The following is a 17715-nucleotide window of genomic DNA, read 5'->3' on the forward strand; positions in this document are numbered from 1 at the left end:
GGTTGAGAAATGTGACGTAACATCATAATGCGCAACTTTAAATAAATATAGACAACACGTTGTACTTAATTAAATAGACTTTTTAAAATAACGTTTTCTCCTACAACATCAGAGTGCAGCGGCACATTAAATACGCACTACAATGACAATAGTTTAAAGCGATTTGAAGCATTTTTTATTTTGGGGGGGGGGGAGCTTTGTGACGTCATATTTGAGGGGAGGGGGGGTCTGACTTTTTGTGACGCCGTGTGACGAAGGGGGGAGGGGGGGGTCAAAAATCGTCCAAAATCGCGTGACGTCATTTATGGACGGCCCCATAGATGGTGTTGCAAGGACTTATTAACCGCGATACTACATCTGATGAGCTGCATACACCCACGCTGAAGCTATTACATTTTAAAGGGACTGACAAGTCCACCTGAAATAATGTATGACATCCAAAAGCAACTGCATTGCTTTGCTAATACGCTCTACGAATTCTATGCGGAACGTGGGCGTTCAGCTGAAATGCTCTGTGAAATTTAATCACGACTGCGTTGTCACACTTAAAGCTTCAAGAGCACTTGGAGGTGTCGCCCAAGCGCTCTAGGAAATCTGATACAGGTTGGGTGGGCGCGCTTAAGCGTTGCACGTAATCTAAAGGGAACTACGAGTTATTACTCAAGCGCTCTAGGAAATCTAATAACAGTTGGGCGGGCGTGCTTAAGCGGTGTACGTAATCTAAAGGGAACTACGAGTTATGACTCAAGCGCTCTAGGAAATCTAATAACGGTTGGGCGGGCGTGCTTAAGCGATGTACGTAATCTAAAGGGAACTACGAGTTATGACTCAAGCGCTCTAGGAAATCTAATAACGGTTGGGCGGGCGTGCTTAAGCGATGTACGTAATCTAAAGGGAACTACGAGTTATTACTCAAGCGCTCTAGGAAATCTAATAACGGTTGGGCGGGCGTGCTTAAGCGGTGTACGTAATCTAAAGGGAACTACGAGTTATTACTCAAGCGCTCTAGGAAATATAATAACGGTTTGTCGGGCGTGCTTAAGCGGTGTACGTAATCTAAAGGGGTCTTTGTGCTGTTAATTCTAGATTTGAAGCTTTCGTGACTGCAAGGATTCATACTCTTAGGTTTTTTCGGTAAAGTCACGTAGGTAAAATAATAATAAAATAATAATATTTGTTTTTATATTTAAAAAATAATAATAATAAAGTAAAATAATGAAAGTATTGTTATTTATTTAATTATTATTTTACCTACGTGCCATTACTCAAGCGCTCTATGAAGTCTAATACAGGTTGGGCGTGCGTGCTTAAGCGTTGTACGTAATCTAAAGGGTGGTATTATCCGAACTGATCCTCTGCTGGGGGACGCTGCGGGCAGAGGGCGTGGACAGGCCGTGCCGGTATTCGCACAAAGAATTCGGCACAAAATATTTAAATAAACACATACACACACATAGAGGGGGAGGAAATAAAGCCAGGGCTAAGATAGTCGAGGCAAAGTAACCTTTAAGGTAAGTTGCAATGTGAGTGCGAGCGTGCGTGTGTGTCCGTGTGTGCTAATTTGCAGTAAGCTGATGATGATAATCCTAAACTGACTGATACATTGTAGAATGTTAACGAGTTCCAGAGCATACTTTAGATTAACATTACACTTCCTTATTACTGTACGTTCGAATGTGATAAGTTGGAACTTGTTGGCAGCCACTGCCTAACACTTGTAAAAAAAAATAATTGAAATATATAGCGGCAATTATTTCAGTGGCGAATATTCTGATATTGTCCACTGCATTGCATTGGTTGGGTGTCAGTCTTGCGACCCGAGTTCGATTCCCTGCCACGGCTCACCTGTGTCTCTAAACCGGTTCTCAATGCCCCCTCGCCCTTCTCCAACCAGCCTTCACCGTGGTGGTGAAGTATGACCAAAAGGCACGGGAGAGACCTTCATCCAGCAGTGGATTGATCAAGGGATACCCGTGTATTATAATAATGTCGATACTTGTACATTAATACAGCACACACGCATCTTTATACACGGATACATTACTCAAAATTGATGGATGATGGAACCCCTTTATCGATCCACTGCTGGATGAAGGCATCCCCACCATGTGTTGGTCATGATTGACCATTCCTCACCATGTGGGGACAGGCATGTGGTTATCTCTGAGAGTGTATCTATCTTCTAAAGCCAGTAATAACGTGTGCCTTGGGAGCTCACGTTACAATATTAACGAATTCTATTATTCGTGTACAACATGTGATCAAATATAACGGGTGCTGTATATCTATGTCCACGTTGGGGGTTGTTTGAGATGTATTTTGACTCTCACAGCAGAGGCAATCTTCTTGGTTCTTTCGGTAAAGTCACGTAGAAGGGTAGTAATAAAGTAATAAAAAGAAAACATAATAAAATAATTCTCACGACGTTTCGGCCACAACGCAAGCAGCCGTCCTCAGGTGAAGAACAGGTCTGTCGAGAAGACAGAGTCTGAATGACAACCCCAGGCTTGGAGCGTCTTTTTTTTAAGCTGGGTTGGAGGGGAGGAAGAGCGCCTTGACAAAATAATTTGTATATCAAGAGGAATTTAGCATATATATAAGCTGGGTTGGAGGTGGAAGAAGAGCGCCTTGACAAAATAATTTGCATATCAAGAGGAATTTAGCATATTTATGGGAAATGCGTAGGAGGTGGGCCCATGCATTATGCAGGATTAGCAGCATCAAAGGGAGGGGGTAGGGGTAGCATTAACAAAGGGAGGGAATGTTAATAGTATGTAGAAGCAGGAGACCCGCAGCGGAGCAAATAATGCATTCCCTGTGGAGAACACAAGATACACAGTCAATGCCAGTGAGTGGACTGCGTTCTGAAAGTCACCGTAAACGTGAACAACAATCAGTTAAGATCCGATATGGTTTATTACGCAGAGGCAATGTGTGTGTCTCTATGCTTATGATGGACATGTGACACACATCAGCAGGAGGAGCAAGCATGTGGAAATCGGCCACAGGACACAAGGTGTCCACAGCCAAGGTGGAACAGGCAGGGGCGGATGACTGGGAGACTGACCCTGACTTTGAGGTTAGATCGGCCTCTGACATCTCATTGTGTGCGTGTACATCAAGCCCGTCAATTCACTGCTGTACGAAGGGTCCCGTGGGGGATTATTTGAGCATACTTCACCACGCTGGTCATTGCGGATTGGTGTGTGTATGTTGAACTGCTTTCGCGCCGTACGTAGCCAGCTGGGTTAATCGGAGGTGAAAATGGGTAGTGTAGACCTTGGAGCATATACTGCATTACAATCGTGGTTTTTCTTTGCTTCCCAGCAATTTTGTTGACAATGTAACCCTCCCCGCAACAGCCTATAACACTTGTTTTATGTGTGGAGCTCACCTATCTAAGCACGATCCAGGCTCAAACCTGCGTAGTAGTGTCTGAGATTTGATGCCCTGCCTTGGACAAAATTACCCTCTGCACCCAATCTCTCATTTGCCCATTACCTAAATGAATTACATAAAATAATGATGCACTTTGTTTAACCTTGCTGAGCCTCATTTAGGCTCGGCAAGGCAAGGTAATTTACCCTTTTTACCGGGTAAAAGGGTAAAGGTGTCGACATGCCAAGGGGTAAGGTAAAGGGTAGGGTAAAGGTAGCTCGGAAGAATTACCCGGTAGGGTAAAGGGAGCGCGAAGTATTACCCGGTAAATACGGTGCCTTGTTTACCGCTAAAAGCTCCGTGGCGCAGTCCGTGGCCTCCATTTAATAAGTAATATTTTAAAAAACTTTTTTTTAAACACGCTTTTATGAAATGTACGAGTAATGGCAGAACTCCACGACACCAGGAAGTGTCCTCGAAGCTTGCCATAACATAAAGGACCGTGGCCAATTACAGCCAACGTCAGTTGATCGTGGACAATTAGACCCAAGCCGAAACATAACATGTAAAAAAGAATGTCATCAGTATGACATAAGTATCCCAAGTTTGCAGTCGATACCACATTGGGAAGTGGGTTAAAATTGAGTTACAAGATTTGAGGATACAACGACAACAATGACAACAACGACAATCGTGTAAAATTGGAATCATCGAGAGTATTCTATATGAGTAAAGCGCTCTACCTAGCATTTTCCGTTATAACCCTTTTTAATGTGTAGTACCCCAGTAATTACCCTGTAATCGGGAAATTTGTATGTGGTAAGGATAAAAGGTAGGGTAAAGGTAGGCTCGTTGCTTTTTACCTTTTGCCTTACCTGCTAAAGGGTAAAAGGTAGGGTAGAGTGATTGTATTGTGGTAAGGTAAAAGGTAGGGTAAAGGTAGGCTCGTTGTTTTTACCTTACCTTGCCGAGGCCTAGCCTCATTACTAATTTTCAGGAGGTTTCTGCATTTCACATGTGGAAAGAAACATAGAGTACCCACCACACATTTGTGACACTTCAAGCTCCGCACGAATGGAAACTAGAAACGATTTGCTCTTCTGGCATCTGACCGACTTGCGGCCAAGTGGGTTTGGGAGTTTCACGAATCTACCTGATCCACAACTCTTCCATTCAAAGTGCAAATTGAGCCTTCTTTCATGTGTATTCACAGGCGAATGCATGAATGAGTTATATTTATGGATAGCAGCCTTCACAATGCAAAAAACGAGAAGTTTAACGTAGTTCCCATACTGTATATGCAAATATATACAGTAGTCTACACTCTACAGCAAATAAACTTGTGGTCCTATACATACATACATTCATACTTCCCACTAATTTAATAACATGGCCTTTCATGATGAATCATAACCTCCCACTGTTAACATGTATGCACGGAGCCTGCTGTACCTAGTCGATAATGATAACAACCCATTGTTTATTTAAAACGTATCGAACCACTTCTAACCTTATAAATTAATACTTCCAGCTTTCCCAATCTATTTTACTTAAAAAATATTGTTCAAATGACAGCTCCTTGCACGCATCATTGTTTTTTTTTGCAAGAGACTTTCAAGTTCATATTTAAGTATCATTGTGTCGTTTTATTCCTTGCACAACTAACGTCAAAAGTGTTAATTAGCTCGTTCTGTAATAGGGGACTCACAATAACCCTGTATAGATGAGTTTTTGTATTCAGCTGTGTTGCCATTTGGGACTTAATAGGAAACCAGCCAAATTATTCAAAGGGTTGCCCAAAACTTTGGCGAAATTACATAATTACGAATGACACCAATTTGTTTTGCCACTTGGAACGTGAAGCTATTATCACTCATGAAATACTTCCGAAGACAAATCCGTGCTGGATCCATGCGTCGACGTATTATTTTTTACGTTATGGGAGTACTATGGAGAGGAGGATGATGATGCTGATGAATGTGACGATGGGGGTGTAGAATGATGTTACAGAAAAGGAACAGCGCTGGGGAGCTAAGACCGTGGAAGGATCTGGACGTCAAGGACACATCAGGTGATTGAAGACCAAACATTACAACACCTTGTGTTTCCCACGTCATGAGATAGCTGCTTGTATAACCCCAAATGTATCCAGAAGTTTGAAAAGACCCCAGGAGTGGATTAATCCCGTTCCGTATTTAGTTGAAAAAAAATTGCTTATTGTTTAAAATGCACACGTAAATATTGTTTTCTCTTGATTATTAGAATCCAGTGGAAGTTTCTGAGGCTCAAAAGCATCTCAATGAAACCTATAACATCATAACATCGTACATGATACAAAACACACACAAAAGGTAAAATTACTATTGCATAAGCTTCTGTAGTTGTTTGTCTTGCTCTCCACGGTGTTTTCATGGTATAACCCAAAAAACATACTGCAGAGATATGCAGTTCAAAATATTATCATCTTCAATTGTGTTTGGTTATGTGTGTAAACTTGACCTGTTAACTCTATGATGGATAACAGCTCTTAACAAGTAATACAAATCCCATAAGTATCAATAGAGTATGCTAATCACAACACCCCATACAGAAGTCTACGTACATTACATGTGGTTCTTCAAATTATGAAATAGTTTTTTTTTTTATAAAACGGCGAAACATGGAACCACTTCGAGGAAGCTGCACATGAGGTCTCTGCCAACTGTTTCCTGTGGCAGGATGCCGGCACCATGTGACGGTCAGTCTCTTCCTGTTGTGAAAGGTTTGCTTCATGTGCAGATTTGTGTACCACTCACGACAAATACGATTTCCTTGCGGGAGTAATTGGTATCGCCCAGAGGATAGAAGTCAAGGATGTGCATTGTGGCTGTGAGCCAGAAGGATTTGTAACGCATTCGTATTTTATGAGGGATCTGAGGTGACAGAGGAATTGGCAGCCTTTGACAAAATAACCCGGAATCCACCCAGTCTTGTCAGAGCCAAGCAGGAAAGAGCCTGGGTTGTACTTGGATTGTTGACCAGGTTGTCATCGGTGGCTCTGCTTCATGGTAATCAGCAGAGGGCAATGCAACAAAATCATGTACTGTATGCTGTACCATACTACTTAATTCTCATTTCTAGCTGTCTGCTTTCGCCAACCCAAATTATGGTTTTCTCAGGATTATCAGGATCCAGTAGAAGTGCCTCAGGACCAAAGAGCCAACCTGAGGCATCCAAAATAGAAATTGTGCGTATATATATGAGACATTGAAACGTCATACATGACACAAAACTCACAAAAACTAACCGTACGACTAGGGTTGCCACCTCTGAGGCACATAATACCAGGACATATCATTGGAAGAAGAATATCCCAATACTGGAAGAGAGGAGAACTGCACGTAAATGCATTGTATTGGGTGGTGTAGACTGACAATTTTTTTCTTACTTTTAGTGTTCAGGGAAAACCTACAGATTTTTGCCTCAAAAAGAGGATGATCCTGGAAAACTTAGAGGACAGGTGGCAACCCTGCCTATGAACTGCGCAGCATGGGAAGGCCCTCATTCCTTCAGTGGTTTGGCAAAAGGGTGATGTGCATGTGCATGAACTGTTGCTGCAATCTTTATTGCCGCAGCTTGGACAAGCTCCGTGAGAATGTGTCCAAGGATCACCAGGCCATCAAAGTGAGCGAGCTGAAGGCCGGACCCAAGGCGTCGCACGGCTATGGTGGAAAGTTCGGTGTGGAGCGTGACCGCATGGACAAGGTACGGTGACGGGCCACCACAGTAAATGAGCTGGTCCATGCTGCACATCTCACAACAGTCTCATCTCACCTGCCACGGATGTGGTGACTGTATTACTAATCTGGCTATGGAAGCGTCGCATGAAGCTTGGCTTTCTTTTCCATTCCCAAAGCTTTCTTTGACCCCAAACAATTGTTCCTACTTATACAAATTCGGTCAAATTTGGAGTCCTGTTGTCACGCAGTTCATACCCCGCTGTACTGGAAAGAATTGATTGTTAAGCCGCCAGGTTGATTGATGATCCACCACTCGTTAAATCTTGATTTGAAGCTTTCGTGACTGCAGGAATCCATACTCTTTGGTTCTTTTGGTAAAGTCACGTAGGTATAATCAAGCTACTACCATGGTTACTATTCCCATACATTTCATTCATTGATTTCAACACCCATGTTGGACTCAATCTACCAGACTGACTTGTCTAATCCTGAGCCAAATTCAGATGCCTTGTGAGAAACAGTGTGGCAAAGGTTGATTCTAAAAGGTTGGTTCTAGCATAAATAGCCAGTTGAAGACCATTTGCACTATGAGGGCCTTGCGTTTGCTCAGCTCGGACATGCCAGTTGAAATTTTGTATTAATGGCAGGCAAAAGTAGTCCCCTCACTGTCTGATGAGCGTATCATCATTTACAGAGGGTGTTCAACTTGGGTTCGAGGTAGTGTGTGTACCTGTGTCACCCACAGTCGGCCGTGGACCACACCTACGTGGCTGAAACCACGAAGCACACCTCCCAGACCGACGGCGCCAAGGGGTTCGGAGGCAAGTTCGGCGTCCAGACGGATCGTATCGACAAGGTGAGGCCACTCACACAACTATAGCGGCCGGTTAGCGCTATGGGGTTACGTCGCGCCTGTGCGGTGAAGAGTGATTTTGCCTTATGGAGCACACAACCTTGATTAGTTATGTGACCTCTGTAAACTGTTTGGAAGTTGCCATCCCAGTTATACCTTGAGTAATTAGATTTGTCCATATTTTGACGACGGTTTTTGTATGAGCAAGCGGTGCGGCAACCATTTATCGGTGACCTGTCAGCAACAAACTCCCCAAAATTGCGTTTATGTATCATGGCCACTATACCACCTTTTTGCAAGCACGCTAACCACTACGCTCTCTGGCTGTTCACAAAAAAACGTTTGTGAATGTAAAAAATGTGCGCACATGTATCTACTGCTTGAACTGAAGCCATCATCATCACCATCATCTGTCATGACCATCACCACTAGCACCATCCCAGCTAAACGTCAATAATAGTTGTCCTCAAGATCTCTTGCTGCCGGTCATAGGAACATGGAATTTCCTTCTATCGGTCAGGACCCCCAGAACAGAGATAGCAATCATCCACTGCTCGCTCGTTATAGCATATAGACACTGTGACTTGATTATCTCAGTTGCACTGAAGTGCACCGTGAAATGAGAAACACTCTCTGACTGACGTGAATAATGATGGTTTGTTTTGCAGTCCGCCGAGCGGTTTGATTATAAAGCAGCAGCGGCGGCGCACTCTTCGCAAAAAGGTCAATATTGCTCGATAAAGCTTGTGTTCTGGAACTCGTCAAGGGGTGTCTGCTGTAGCTGTCTTGGCTGTCTCTGGGGCTTGTTGTGGTCGCTGCTGGGCCATGGTTGCTTTGTCCAGCGCCGTGCCGCGGTGTTGCTCTGTCTCTCCTCTCTCACATTTTCCCCATTCTGAGCAACACCCCCATCCACCACCACCCTTGAACCCAAATGTGGTTTCAAATTTCTGTAGAGCATCTTGAGGTGCGATCGCATTTTGACGCAATATAACTTGAAATCGTTATTTGTAATGCCTACATGAAACACATCTGAGGGCTGGTTATTGTGGGATTTCAGCAAAAGATTGTACTGCATCTCACATGTGTGATGAGCTGCCTCAAGAAAGCAGCTGCATCGAGAAAGCGGCGAAAAATTTGGGCTTTGTAACCAGACTAACGCCTTAAGCCAAATACATTCCATTCAAATCCGACGAAACTGCATACAAACCATACGCCATGAGACACACTGCACTAAAGCCAATTCGCTGCTAGGATAGCAAACAATCGAAGTCGTGTCTAGGAGCTGTTCCCTGACACCAGGTGGTTACACTTCTTGCCGCAAGAGTTCACAATGCAAATGTGTTTTAAACTCAAAGCAGGTGCGGCGTGACGGGAAATGGTGGGCGCGTTGTATCTTTGCAGCAGTTCTTCTTTTCTTCAATTCCGCGGTGTTCGTGACTATCGGGGCACGACTTCCGCTGCCCTTGCTTCCTCATTCCGTCGCTGCTCGCGAGCTCTATTACTGCACCTCTTTTGCGTCTCCAATCTGTCCCCCACTCCTTGGCCCGTTCTACAATGTCGTTTGCCCAGCTGATGTGCAGTTCTTAGTCTTCTTCTCATCCTTCCAGCACCTTGCAGTGAGCCTGCCACCGGTCACAGCATTTTTCATGTTTATGATATCACGGCTTTTGACCCTTGATTATTTCTAAGGTTCTACTTTCATGTTTACAGTCACACTGGCCAGAACTTCCTTGTTTGTAACAGCGTCTTTGTACGAAATCCTGAAAATCCCTTCTAAAAGCTTTCATCTCGAATGCCATGATCCATTTGTCCTGTGTGGCTAATGTTCTAGTACTGTATCATAGCCGTACATCGTTACGGATTTGACCAGCTGGCTGCTGTTTCTTTTTCTAGTGCCTTGGCATTTTTGGGCCATTAAGGCATGACCACTTCCTTCACAAATACCTCTTTGCAGTGGTCTTTCCATTTCTTTCTATCGCTGCATCCTTCAACTAAGATAGCTTCCATCCCGTCCGATGTTTGGCTGTGAGACAAACGCTGAATGTGCACCGTGTGCTGTCGTGCCCCACACACAGACTGCGCCCATGGTTTCGGTGGCAAGTTTGGTGTGCAGCGAGACCGCATGGACACCGCGGCCCTGGGCTGGGACCACAAGGAGGCTGCGTCCACGCACGAGTCCCAGACCGGTAACCACCTAGTGGGAAGTCACGCGTGGGTGCCTTGTGGAGAGTCTCGTCCTTGCCAGAATTAAGAACAACGCCCTTTATCCTGGAAGGCTTCGATGGGTCTCGAGACTCCTTTTTTCAGGAGGGTCCTAAGTTCGGATGTTTGGCCAATTCCTTTAGTGGGTGTTTGGATTCATGTGAAAGGGAAGTGGAATACCTGAAGAAAAGGCAACTGTGCATAAGAGGTGATGACACTCACAGCTCTTCACAGATTAATTCAGTCCATTGCTGTACTGCCATATCATGGCCACCTCTTAGCCTGTATAAAAAATCTGGTATTTCCAGTTAGCCCCCATCTTAGCACTAACCAGGCTCAAAACCAGATTATCTTCCAAGATATGACAAGATTGGGTACATTCAGGGTGAATTGACCATCGACTAAAGAATGTGGAATTACCATAACTGTTTCATGACCTCCAGTGGAAATGAGCACTGGGCCATTGGTTATTTGAGACTGTTAACGGTAGGAACTTTATTGCATTGGTTTGACTATCTCAAACCTGATTTTGATATTGTGATGAATTGTCGTGTGCAGACCATGCCAAGGGATTTGGAGGAAAGTTTGGAGTCCAGACCGACAGGGTGGATACGGTAAGCAGCATTGTGCACCGTACAGATCGGACCCTAGCTCGATGTTATTTTTTCCAAGCAGAGCATTGTAGATGTTCAACCGCAGAAGTGTTCTATGTTGCACGTCGGTACAAATCGACAACACATCTATGGTTAAGTAAGCTGTAGAAGTGAGCGCACTTTTGTGCAACTTTAATCTTACTTTCAACTGAGCAATTTTTGTGGCTTCTGTAAGTTTGTGAAATTCAAGGGGCTTTCATTAAATCAATCATTCAATAATGGCTAAGGGTGGCACAATTTACCCCCCAGAAATCAGGTGAAATGTATTTATGTTTAACTTCTTTCGCACCATACGTAGCCAACCGTGCTAATCGGAAGTGCGAATTGTCACAATCCAGTAATGCAATTTGTTTAAAAATATATTTTTTATTGCGGTGAATGGTAGCGCCTCCAGTGATAGCAGCTGTCACGTGAACTAATCTCATGCAACGCACGCAGCATTTTGTCAAATGTTCTTTTTGCACATGCGATTGGGTGAGCGCATCACTTAAGCTGACGAATCGACATCAATCGTTGAATCGTTCCACGCCGAAGAACTGGCGGCATCTTTCTCATTTCAGTCAGCGGCCTCCTTCCAGGACATGGAGGGACCAAAGACCAACTACCAGAAGACCAGGCCCGTGGAAGCAGGTAACGTGTGTGCGGGACCGTTGCAAGCGGTCTTCTGTAGAGCCGATTGTTGGCCACGTTTTCACGTCGGCGTTTGCCATTCAGTGGCGTTTATAATTCGGCCCCGTGAGCAAACTGAGCGTTAGCACCTGTTACTCGCCGCCGCTGAACATCTTATTATCAATTTATGATCAATGTAATCATTGGCGTCGTTGTGGAGAATGTGAGTAACAAACTTAATAAGCAGAGCAATTTGGCTCCTCCATTGATCTCTGCCTCCACGTAAAAAATAAAAGTATTTTTGCCACTTGCCGTCAACCACACTAGTGAGTGAATAATTTCAGCAGCACTGGTTCATTGCAAGCAAACGCTGAACCGGCTGCGACTTAGTGCCTCATCGGCAGCCTTATCATGTAGTTTAGGTGTTTCGTATGCTTTGTACTGCACAAGTCATATGCTTGGCTTGAGTGCTGCTCGCTGCTGATTAACTTCCCATCTTATCTCCCACGGTTCATTAGCTGTTAGGGAGTGCATTCTCCTCGTTTTAATTGTTATTGATTCAAGTTTTGTATCTGCTTCTGCATGTCACATCTAAATGAGCCCTGGTCGTTGTATGAGCGCTTGCCATTGTGCATTAAGACATGCACAATGCCTGCTCTTACTGTACCACTGAACAACCAGCTGCGAACTTCTGCTACATGTGAGTCAGCTCTTAGCCAACATGGTCCCTATTTGACCAAATATAAGTTTCAAGAACTGAAATATTCTCCAATTGTTTTATTTCATCAACGACCGTGGATTTAAGGCCTGTAACGGATCAATGTATCACCATCATCTTCAGCCATGATTGATCTACTGCTGGATGAAGACCTCCCCAAGTCATCACCGTATCTCATGGTCCCACAATGCCACAATCAATCTTGCTTCTGCACATGATCTGAACTCAATTCTCCATCTCCTAGGTGATTCATAACTTGGGCATAATCCCTCCTTTGGCTTCCATTCCACCATCGATTAAACTTGACTCTCGTGGAAATATGAGTATAAAAATGGTGTGTGCAAGAATCAGCTCTTATAATGTATGCTAATTATATGCAACTTTTGACACAATCTTACGTTTAGCCTCGTGGAGAAAACATCACTACATTAAGGAGACAAAAAAACAATCTCAACACGCAATGCAAATGAGATGGTCAAAATAACCCTTTCTTGAACCCAATTATGACTCCAAATCATGAGAATTAATCAAATCTGCAGGGGGGTGAATCGTTACATGTGCATGCACGGCCCCTTTGTCAGTCCACTGCTGGATGAGGACTTTCCCACTTTGTGTGGGTCATAGGAGTTATCTGACGATACCTCACGACACTGGCATGTATGTTGAACTTTTTTGCGCACCGTACGTAGCCAGCCGTGCTAATCGGAGGTGCGGGGGAAGGTCAAACAAATTAAATACAAACATCAGTTCTCAAAAAATGAGTGAAGGTCAGTGATAATGGAGGGCATGGATGTGGGAGCACAGAAACAAAGTACAGCCTTGGGTTTTGATGCGCTGCCCTCTACCGCTCAAATACCTCGGGAATACAACTTGGCGGCTTGTCGTTCGGTACTTAAATGTGCATCCTTTGACGTGTCACCTCCAAGCGAGCTCCGGTGCCCGGAACATCCGTGCCAAGTTCGAGAACCTCGGCAAGGCCAAGGAGGAGGAGGAGCAGAAGCGAGCGCAGGAGGAACGGGAGAGACGCCGGGCCCGGGATCGCGAGGAGAGGGAGCAAGCCACCCGGCAGCAGCAGGTCAGAGCAGTACGCGTGTATGCACGTACGTTGAACGTGTTTCGCTCGCCGTACGTAGGACAAGAGTGGTAGCAGCTGTCGAGTGCGCAGGCGGTGAAACTGCCCCGGGGCCCCACGGGCCGCAGAGGCCTTGGCGCCAAGGCTGCAAACGGGGACGGTGGGTGGGGGCGAAGGTGTTTTAAGAAAGACACATTTATCATGTATCTATCCTATTGTTATTGCCAATCACAAGGATACACTCTGCTGCCCCAGACACGGTTATCTGGCTTGACCAGCCATACGAAAGAAGAAGATTTCGAATCATCTGTATACAAACAAACCGCACTTTTTGAACAACGAAAGTGATTTGGTACCCTAGTACACATTATCATGAGCACCGTTGTTGTTGATGCCCGACAGGCTGCTAAAAAGGACGAAGAGCCGGCAGTTCCTGCGGAGGCGAGCGAGGCTGCGCGTTTCCGTGCGCCTCACGGCATCGTGAACAAGATGCGTGACAGCTACGATCCGGAACCTCCTCAACAAACGGAAACCTTGTACGAGATAGAACCCGGGTCGGAATCCAGCGACCAGCCAGATCCTGCTTACGAGACAGAAGCGGCTTACGAGCCAGATCCTGCTTACGAGCCAGATCCTACTTATGAGATAGAACCTGCTTACGAGCCAGAACCTGCTTATGAGCCGGAACCTGCTTACGAGCTAGATCCAGCTTACGAGATTGTATCTGAGTACAAGACAGATCCTGCATACGAGCCAGATCCCGCTTACGAGCAGGATCCTGCCTACAACACCGTGGGGGAGATCCAGTTGCAGCAGCAGGAGGAAGGTACGTGCAGATGCACCTTCGGGCCTAACACCTCATGAAGGGGGAGTGGTGGCGCAGCGGTTAGGCCACTGTGCTACAAACCCACTGACCTCAGCTCGATTATTCTGGCAGCGGCTAACACCAAGTAGCGAGGGATGTCTGCTGATCGTGGGCCCTGTTGGCCCCAACACCTTCACCATACCAGTGCTGATGGATGAAGGAAGGCTTGCCCAGGCCACCCACGTTGATCATGAGGGTTGTTTGGTAATACTTGACCATATTGTTCTGTGCGTATTGGTGAAGGTGGGCAGTGGTTTAGGACCAGGTCAGATGTCACACGCCACTTACTGGCTAGCCGTGGCAGGGAATCAAATTCAGGTCTCCGTTTTCGGAGTGAGAGGCACTAACCACTGATCCACCGCTCCAGTCCGTGGATAACCGCAGCAGCACGAAGCGTTTATTTGGTGGCACTCCAATGGTAGTGCGCAAGCACAAATGACACACACACACAAAAACTCAACACGTCTCGTCAACACTGTGACTTTAAGTGGAAAAAAAATGATATAAGAGTCAACGTTTTGGACAGTGGTTCCAACGTCTGAGCACATGGTAAAAAAGTGGTCCATAGTACAATTCATAGCACATTGTAGAAGTGTATAACTCCCCCTCGTGTGCTACGATGAAGTGGCCATTGCCCGAGACGTCGCCTATTATATATGTTTCCTTCTTAAGGCCACGGTGTTTTATTTACGAACGTGTTGATTTTTGTTGTTGTCACGTGAAGTATGTGTGTTATGGAAATACAGAAAGTTGCACTTGGAATCTGTGTTCCGTGTCCGTGCGGGATGCTGCACATTGCCTGTTCACACCAATTATGCGGGTAGCCTCTTATGGTTGTTTTGCCAGACTACAAAATGAGACTTTCCCCTCGTCCTCCGCAGGTGCGACAGCTGTTGCCATCTACGACTACCAAGCAGGTGAGACGGACGCGGCACGCAAGAATCACGCTTCTGCTATACTTTCCCAGTTTTTTTTCTGCTCAAATTATGAATTTTATTGGAGAATAAATGCTATGCAAATGTGCGGTGAAGAAATTTTATTTATTATTATTATTAACCTCGCTTTCCAACGAGATGGGCATTTCATCCAGCACAATAAAAGCGAGCATTGGTGGATCGATCGCGCGATTGTGTAAAACTCTTAAAGCCTGCTGTGATGCAGAGTGGTCGATGAAAGTAGCACTGCAAGATGTCCCTGCACTAGAAAAACGTCGGCTGGCCGGCTTTATCCCACATCATGTTTTCTCTACCGCGTCTTGAAGTGTTTGCTCGTGAAAAGTGGTTAAGAGATGCCAATGCAGCAAATTGGCTCACGAACCCATTTTATGCACATCATTGAGTGCTATCTCCTTGCTTGCTTGCTTGAGTTTTTTTCCGGCTACTCTGTTTTGCTCCCACATGCAAAATACAGCTTAGAAACAATTGGCCCCATCGTACCAATGTGTAAGATCCCTCCTGAAAATAAGTATTGAAACTCAGCGAGGCCCTCCTGGACTAGCAAGTATCATCATCATCATTATTATTAATGAATACGCTTTTAACACCCTACCAATTCTGTCTTTCGTACAAAGCCGGCGACGATGAGCTCTCCTTCGAACCGGACGACATCATCACCAACATCGAGTGTCTGGATGAGGGCTGGTGGCGTGGCGAGTGCAACGGTCAAGTCGGGATCTTCCCAGCGAACTATGTCGAGCTGCGGCAGTGATTCCCAGGGGGCGATGTCATCTTCTTTTCCACTCGCCACACCTGAGCCAGCCTGGCACGGCTCAGAGCCCGAGCCATCTAGATGACGCGGTGACGCTAAACTAAAACTAAACGAAACTTTTTTTATTTCACCAGGTAAGGCCCACTGAGCTATGTAGCTCTTTTTTTTCAGAAGCAACCTGGCAACAAATGATAACCCAACAAAGTGGCTTATCACGTGGACATTTATAGCAGCAAAATACTCTAGAACGCAGTGTTTCTAAATGTAGAGGGAAAAACCGGAGGATCCGGTGAAAAATCTACACGAGCTCGGGGAGAGAGACATGCAAACTCCAAATATACAGCAGGCGTCAGGGTCGGAATTGAACCCACGACCGCCTGTACACAGGGCGAGGCAGTAAACATGTCGCCACCGTGGCACCGGTGTGCTGACTTCACGGTGTGTTGACTGACATCACATCTGGATCTGGCTGCAATCCAGATCCAGATGTGATGTATCTCGATTTTGGTTACAGCTAGGCACGGTGAATAGCCGATGGAAAATCACCTGTTCACTCCCCCCCCCCCCCCCACTGGATCGGCTCTCATGTGCCAGTGAAAAAGAGGTAAAATTATAGGCAATAAATCATTGGTGGGAGGGGTGGTGGGGGAGGAAATTAAAATACTATATTTTAGTGGTAAAAGCAACATACCAGTGTGTCTGAAGAGGATGGTTTATAATCTATGTACATTATTACCTGCCATGAAATGGGGTCAGAAACGTGGAAATTCATAAAGGTTTTGGGAACAGAGGCTGAAAAGTGTGCAGCGAATATCAGGAAGAGGTTTATGTTCCTATAATGCTTTTGCAAACATTGATTTATAGCGTTTTTAAGCCAGGTGTGCTCTGATGGATTTTCTGGAAATTTGCTGGAAATGTTAACTTGATAAAGGTCTACTGTACATAGTATAGACTTATTTTGCAAACAAATTCTGGCTCTCACTTATCCACCATGATGATAACTGGAAGTCTTTTTTGTTTTTAAATGTGTTATGGCTCTTTCCAAATTTTGCTTCTATTTTTGTGAAATAAAAAAATGTAACCCCAAATTAAGCGTGACGGTAAATCTTCACCTCTTCATTTTCAAAATTGTATTGTTGATGCAATTTAAATTCACGTGCATGTTTTTTTTCCAATACGGAAGTCAGGACGATTGCACACACGCTACGTTGGTTACCGCGAAAACATAGATCGTCATTTAATGGATATGATAATAGCTGCGCACAGTTGCGCTGACCATCAAAACGTTCCGTATACTTGTGTGTCCACTGTGACTGTCCTCACACGTCCGTCACATTACCAGGTGCAGAGTTACATCTGCATTAAATGTAATCGTGTGCATTCTTTGTAAAAACAAAACTTGTGAGACTCCATTGGCAGTGGCGCACAAATAACACACTCTACAAACTCGCCAATCGCACTGCCCTGAAAGGAAAACTAAAGGGGACGTTTCGAGCAAAAGCCTTTTTCAGGCATTGTGTCACAGAGGGAATAAGGAGTCTCGCGCCAACGCGACGAAAACGTTCGGCAAGAGAGAGTCACCAACGAAGGGTCGAAGGGTCGGTGAGTGATGGATGCGCGAGTGGGAGATTCTCTGGACGCGCAGGTACATCCACGGGTACTGCCAGTGAACTCACTGCCACGGGGTTGTGTAGCCTCTGCTACTTTGTGTCGACCAAGGCCGTAGTTATAATATTCAAATATGCTCAAAATGTCCCCCCCCTCCCCCCAATATATTGCTATAAAATAGATTTCTGTTTATATGATTGTGGTTATGGTTGCACTTTATGAATCCCTAATCTCTGCCATTACATAGAATGAAACAAGAAAAGATAAAAAAGAAAAAACAGCAATGTAATACATTATTAGACATTATTGTAAAACATACTTAAAAAAGTCC

At 45.0% G+C, this 17715-nt stretch overlaps 1 protein-coding gene across 2 annotated transcripts; it reads left to right on the top strand.

Moving 5' to 3' along the window:
- The first annotated feature begins 1367 nt into the window (after positions 1-1367).
- Positions 1368-16864, top strand: LOC133351358 (hematopoietic lineage cell-specific protein-like). Of its 2 annotated transcripts, none has more exons than XM_061566497.1 (13): positions 1368-1511; positions 2976-3079; positions 5376-5449; positions 6993-7122; positions 7843-7953; positions 8619-8673; positions 10026-10136; positions 10711-10766; positions 11366-11435; positions 13059-13207; positions 13607-14030; positions 14951-14986; positions 15640-16864. In XM_061566497.1, exons 2-13 carry the CDS (start codon positions 2990-2992, stop codon positions 15774-15776), a joined length of 1443 nt encoding a protein of 480 aa, XP_061422481.1. In that variant the 5' UTR covers positions 1368-1511; positions 2976-2989; the 3' UTR covers positions 15777-16864. The 2 variants fall into 2 exon arrangements, with proteins under 2 accessions (XP_061422481.1, XP_061422482.1); XM_061566498.1 differs by having other exon boundaries at positions 1375-1511; positions 2979-3079.
- The last annotated feature ends 851 nt before the right edge of the window (positions 16865-17715 follow it).

This window comes from Lethenteron reissneri, chromosome 37, assembly GCF_015708825.2.
Source record: "Lethenteron reissneri isolate LAM-NWPU_2019-01 chromosome 37, ASM1570882v1, whole genome shotgun sequence".
Taxonomy (NCBI): Eukaryota; Metazoa; Chordata; class Hyperoartia; order Petromyzontiformes; family Petromyzontidae; genus Lethenteron; species Lethenteron reissneri.

Excerpts from the sequence above, each read along its gene's own strand:
- LOC133351358 (XM_061566497.1), top strand. The coding sequence starts at position 2,990 with ATGTGGAAATCGGCCACAGGACACAAGGTGTCCACAGCCAAGGTGGAA. Across the intron at positions 8,674-10,025 it reads GGCGCACTCTTCGCAAAAAG|ACTGCGCCCATGGTTTCGGT; the intron begins GTCAATATTGCT and ends CCCCACACACAG. Across the intron at positions 10,137-10,710 it reads CACGCACGAGTCCCAGACCG|ACCATGCCAAGGGATTTGGA; the intron begins GTAACCACCTAG and ends TGTCGTGTGCAG.